General features: G+C 41.3%; 1 protein-coding gene across 1 annotated transcript in view; it reads right to left on the reverse strand.

Annotated features, from left to right (window-relative positions):
- Positions 1 to 5,998, reverse strand: part of su(r) (dihydropyrimidine dehydrogenase su(r)) — a 280,719-nt gene extending 274,721 nt beyond the window's left edge. Inside the window, exon 1 of the mRNA XM_067141269.2 lies at positions 5,853 to 5,998. Within this exon, the coding sequence (XP_066997370.2) occupies positions 5,853 to 5,897 (45 nt within the window). The 5' untranslated portion in view covers positions 5,898 to 5,998. The remainder of the gene's footprint in view (positions 1 to 5,852) is intronic.
- Positions 5,999 to 6,333: the final 335 nt, after the last annotated feature.

The following is a 6,333-nucleotide window of genomic DNA, read 5'->3' on the forward strand; positions in this document are numbered from 1 at the left end:
AACAGAATGAGGTTGTAACCTATTGTAGGTCCCATTCATTTTAAGGATTTCTGTCATAAATATTTACGTCCATCATTTTTATTCTAATTTACGCGTAACCACAACAGCCAAGCAGGGTAACGCTCTTGTTCCGATTTCGAGGCCTATTCGTATGTCACTGTGCGATGATTTCGAACTACCCTACAATCAACTGATCGTGATGTTGGCCTCGTGCCGCAATATGATGAAGTGGCGGTATTCGCTTTAATGCTTCAAGCTATCGGCAACGGTCTTTAATTCTCCCCCAGTGATTCTAAAATGCGTATTTTCTACACTTTTCGTCATTTAAAGGCCATGCACCCTTGGTTGTGTGACAACCGGAAACATGGCGGACTTTCGTTCTATTAGCTTCACCCAGGCAGCGCTTCCGCCTCTCTATGTTATTCTAGCTCGTTGATACATACATTACCATTATAGACTGTTATGCCTTTCAGCGTTCAGTCTGCAAGCCTCTGAGAATTTACTAAACGTCGCCACAATCCTCGATTTGCAACTAGTGTTGTGGCCTCATTTAGTTCTATACCTCTTATCTTTAAATCGTTAGAAACAGAGTCTAACCACCGTCGTCTTGGTCTCCCTCTACTTCTCTTACCCTCCATAACAGAGTCCATTATTCTCCTAGGTAACCTATCCTCCTCCATTCGCCTCACATGACCCCACCACCGAAGCCGGTTTATGCGTACAGCTTCATCCATCGAGTTCATTCCTAAATTAGCCTTTATCTCCTCATTCCGAACACCCTCCTGCCATTGTTCCCACCGGTTTGTACCAGCAATCATTCTCGCTACTTTCATGTCTGTTACTTCTAACTTATGAATAAGATATCCTGAGTCCACCCAGCTTTCGCTCCCGTAGAGCAAAGTTGGTCTGAAAACAGACCGATGTAAAGATAGTTTCGTCTGGGAGCCGACTTCCTTCTTACAGAATACTGCTGATCGCAACTGCGAGCTCACTGCATTAGCTTTACTACACCTTGATTCAATCTCTCTTACTATATTACCATCCTGGGAGAACACACAACCTAAATACTTGAAATTATCGACCTGTTCTAGCTTTGTATCACCAATCTGACATTCGATTCTGTTGAATTTCTTACCTACTGACATCAATTTAGTCTTCGAGAGGCTAATTTTCATACCATACTCATTGCACCTATTTTCAAGTTCCAAGATATTAGACTGCAGGCTTTCGGCACAGTCTGCCATTAAGACCAAGTCGTCAGCATAGGCAAAACTGCTTACTACATTTCCACCTAGCTGAATCCTTCCCTGCCATTTTATACCTTTCAGCAGATGATCCATGTAAACTACAAACAGCAAAGGTGAAAGATTACAGCCTTGTCTAACTCCTGTAAGTACTCTGAACCAAGAACTCATTCTACCATCAATTCTCACTGAAGCCCAATTGTCAACATAAATGCCTTTGATTGCTTTTAATAATCTACTTTTAATTCCATAGTCCCCTAGTATGGCTAACATCTTTTCCCTCGGTACCCTGTCATATGCTTTCTCTAGATCTACGAAACATAAACACAACTGCCTATTCCTCTCGTAGCATTGTTCAATTACCTGGCGCACACTGAAAATCTGATCCTGACAGCCTCTCTGTGGTCTGAAACCACACTGGTTTTCATCCAACTTCCTCTCAACGAATAATCGCACCCTCCCTTCCAGGATGCCAGTGAATACTTTGCCTGGTATACTAATCAATGAGATACCTCGATAGTTGTTGCAATCCTTCCTGTTCCCTTTCTTATAGATAGGTGCAATTACTGCTTTTGTCCAATCTGAAGGTACCTTACCAACACTCCACGCTAATTTTACTACTCTATGAAGCCATTTCATCCCTGCCTTTCCACTGTACTTCACCATTTCAGGTCTAATTTCATCTATTCCTGCTGCCTTATGGAGTTTATTTACTATCCTTTCCACTTCCTCAAGCATAATTTCACCAACATCCTTTTCCTCCTCCCCATGAGCTTGGCTGTTTGCAACACCACCATGATGATTTCCTTTTACATTGAGAAGATGTTCAAAATATTCCCTCCACCTCTCCAGTGATTCCCTGGGATCTATTATGAGTTCACCTGAATTACTCAAAACCCCTAATAGTGGAAAATTACAGTATCTTAACTGTTAAGGTGAATTAACGTGTCAACGGTAACATTTCTCGGACAAACCCGCTTTACACGTACAGTTGCACTTCACATTTTCACCCCCTTGTTCAAGACAACATTAACTTTGTAGGGTTTTGAATCGATGTGAGATGATTGTAAACACAACGCTACAACACCAATTTCATCTTCTGTTTCAAACTTTTTACCTACACATATCAAGTAATTACGCTTTAATATTTCTTCCCCTTCCACTAACGGACGCGTGAAATCTCCGACAACTCTCAACAGTTGCGCATACGACACCAAAGACATTTTGAACACTTAATAAATCCTACAGACGCACACCCGATCACTGTCCTGTTTACTTCCCGTCACTATCTCGCCGCCATATTGGAAACAGCTGACTGTAAGCTCCTCCCCCGTTTCGGACGTCAATAGACCTTGTACAGACGGCCTGTACCAACGCCACCTAGATTACATTGTCTGTACGTCACGAAGGCAGTGCCAGTGCTGTCTGACTGGTGACATCACGCATCACTTCAGCCAGGCGACACATTCCAAGCCGCAGTTGTATGTGTATGTTTCGCAGGAATGAAGATAACTTATGTGATACTACCGAATGTGGAAGGAGAAACCAGCTCTAGACAATGGTAACAGTTCAACATTACGCCGACCGCCGCGCTGCTTATCGTATTGGCTGATACGATAGCTTTTTTTTCCTATTTGCTTTACGTCGCACCGACACAGATTGGTCTTATGGTGACGATGGGACAGGAAAGGCCTAGGAATGGGAAGGAAGCGGCCGTGGCCTTAATTAGGCTACATCCTCAGCATTTGCCTGGTGTGAAAATGGGAAACCACAGAAAACCATCTTCAGGGCTGCTGACAGTGGGGTTCGAACCCACTATCTCCCGGATGCGAGCTCACAGCTGCGCGCCCCTAACCGTACGGGCAACTCGTCCGGTACGATAGTTTACCATGGTCAGAACTGTCAATTCGAATTGGTTTAAAGGTAGCAAAATATGTACCTCAGTTGATTCTTTCTGCTCTCCTGTGAAGTTAGTGAAATGTCACTTACGATCATTTACCTCTGACGTCCAGAATTATTCTGATCTGTCAAGAAAAGTGGGCATCTTTAGAGTTAGGTCACTGCGGCAAAGGACCACTTCCTCGGTTACTGAGTTGCATTAATTGCTGAGCTTTAGTCGCTCTGGTAAGTCTCTATTGCTTACATTTGCCTCTGTGATTTGTAATACAGAGAATGGAGGGCAAGAAATACAGTACAGCATTAGAACAAATACAATTTCCTAAACCTATCATGAAAAAGGATGTTCTAGATAAAATATAATCAAATTACTGAATATTCTTGTAAATACAATGCTTATGGCGTCATGAGAAGATATGTTCGTGAAGACAGAATTGTAAACCAGTCAAGTAAAATGAACGGTAAAGGACGTCTGGTGGTATGGAAGCAAAATTTGTAGCATCATTTCTGGAAGTAACAGGCACGCGAGTTCATCATATGACTATTAGAAGGTCTCTTAAATGAATTGCTTAGTGGAAGAGTTCCGAATTCTTGGATTCATTAAGTGGCAGAAATAACAGGCCATTATTTGCAAAGAATTGAATTAAGAAAGACCATGAATGATGGACGTATGCCACCTCTGCAAACGAGAGCAACTTTACTGCAATATCTGCCAGTTAAATAGAATAACACTTAATGGATGTGGACAATGTAAAATTCTTGCCTTAGCCTCCTAAAATAAGGTTTCTTTTTACTTTATCTGCTGGAAATGATCAGTGTTGTTATAAGATGTGGCGTAACTTATTCGGTAGTTGCCTATACCCTAGATTGTGGGATCGAATACCGGTACCGGTACAGTCGGCCGGCAGTGGTAAAATGCAAGAGAAGCTGTAAAATATTTACTGTCACGTTAAGAAACAGAGCAAACTTACGGAACAACTTACGATTGTTAAGATGATGAAGGGACACAAAACACATATTATTATTATTATTATTATTATTATTATTATTATTATTATTATTATTATTATTATTATTATGATTATTATTATTATTATACCGCTTTTCCCACATCTGTGGGGTCGCGGGTCCGAACTGTGTCGCACATGTGAATTTGGCCCTGTTTCACGGCCGGATGCCCTTCCTCACGCCAACCCTATATGGAGGGATGTAGGCCTAATCACTATTGTGTGTTTCTGTGGTGGTTGGTAGTGTAGTGTGTTGTCTGAATATGAAGAGGAACAAACACTAAAACCCGGTCTCCGAGCCAGAAGAATTAACAAACGTGATTAAAATCCCCCACCCATCCGGGAATCGAACTCGGGACCCTCTAAACCGAAGGTCTCAACGCTGACCATTCAGCCAAGGAGTTTATTATTATTATTATTATTATTATTATTATTATTATTATTATTATTATTATTTATTATTCGGCTTCTTGAACGAATAGTCAGTGTAGTACTGGTCTTCGGTTCAGAGGGCCCTGAGTTCGATTCCCGGCCGGATCGAGGATTTTAACTACGTACGGTTAATTTCTTTAGCTCGGGGACTGAGTGTTTGTGTTCGTCTTAAAACACTTCTCTCCATCTAGAGACAACACACCATACTACCAATCTCCACAAAATCATACAATAATGAATACAGTCTTCCACATACAATTGGCATTAGGAAAGCAATCCGGCCGTAAAACTGGGTCAAATTTCATCTAGTGCCGACCCCAGTAAATTGGCGAAATAGGCCAAGAAGAAGAATAAGAAATATATTATTATTATTATTATTATTATTATTATTATTATTATTATTATTATTATTATTATTATTATCTAAAAAGGGTCTGCTGTTATTTAAGCGCCAACCGTATTAGGAAGGAGTTATTCACTATTGCATGTTTCTGTGGAGGTTGATAGTGTGGTGCGTTGTACGTAGATGAAGGTGTGTATTAAGACGAACAAAACACCTAGTCCCTGAGCTAAAGGAATTAATCATACGCAGTTACTTTTCCGGGGTTTCCTCATTCTCTCTAAGAATATGCAAAAAGTTAAAATTGCTGGACCATCCAGCAATCGAACCCAGGGTCCTTTCAACCGAAGGACAGGGCTCTGACCATTCAGCCAATGAGCCCGACTATTATTTAATAATAATAATAATAATAATAATAATAATAATAATAATAATAATAATAATAATACAGTTTGGGAAGCCTAGATGCCGAGGCACTCGCGTCTCACAATGCGAAATCAGTAGGTGGTCACTCTACTATATTCATTGAGATTATGAGAAAAAACCAGAAAAGTAATTGCGAGGGCGACGTCGGATCGAAATGCCCAATTTTAGTTGAGCATATTTAAATGACATCCGACTGTGCTCGATCCTGCGACTTTGAGCACCGGGAGTGAGCGGCAAGTCCTTGTAATTATTTAGTGCTAGGATTAATAATTATGCACTGGTTCCGATAGAAGATATTATCTAAACAATTCTTGAAATGAGTGTGGAAATACCTCACTCGGGACGAGTGTTGAAAATCAATGTAGCCCAGAATCGAACCATCATACCCTTGTCTTCAGAATCCTTTCACGTTACGTGAGTTAATATATATATCGCTAAGGACGATGATTGAGTAATAAATATTAACTGCAAATATTACGCTTAAATGCTGAACAAAACAAAACATACCTCTATGTCGGGCAGCTCTCTGCTGAGCAGCGCGCTCTTGGCCATTCTGCAATTCACTCTTCACTGCACGAAGGCTGAAGCAGAAATGTCAGGCTGACTGACCGACTCGCAGTTACTCACAATACTCTGTGCGAAGGTCGTGTGCCTCCATTGCGTAACATGTAGTTATCAGCTGTTCTGTGGCTTGCACTCTACTGAAAGTATCCCAATTTCACATGTATAAAATAACGATGTTGTATGTTGGGTATTCAGCCCGAAGGCTGGTTTGATCCTCCACAGTTCCGCCAACAGCTGTCATAAATAGCCTAGGCGTCACTGAAGAGGCATACTAGGGAAATGAGGAGTGAGGTAGTTTCCCGTTGCTTTCCTCACCGAGCCAGAAGTTGCTATCACATACCAGTCTGCCAAGCCCACTGAGTGCAACTAACAGAGCAGCAAAAGCTTGTTTCACATTGCGCGCAAGGTTCATTTGGTTCCTATT

The sequence above is a fragment of the Anabrus simplex genome, chromosome 2 (assembly GCF_040414725.1).
Source record: "Anabrus simplex isolate iqAnaSimp1 chromosome 2, ASM4041472v1, whole genome shotgun sequence".
In the NCBI taxonomy this organism is placed as follows: Eukaryota; Metazoa; Arthropoda; class Insecta; order Orthoptera; family Tettigoniidae; genus Anabrus; species Anabrus simplex.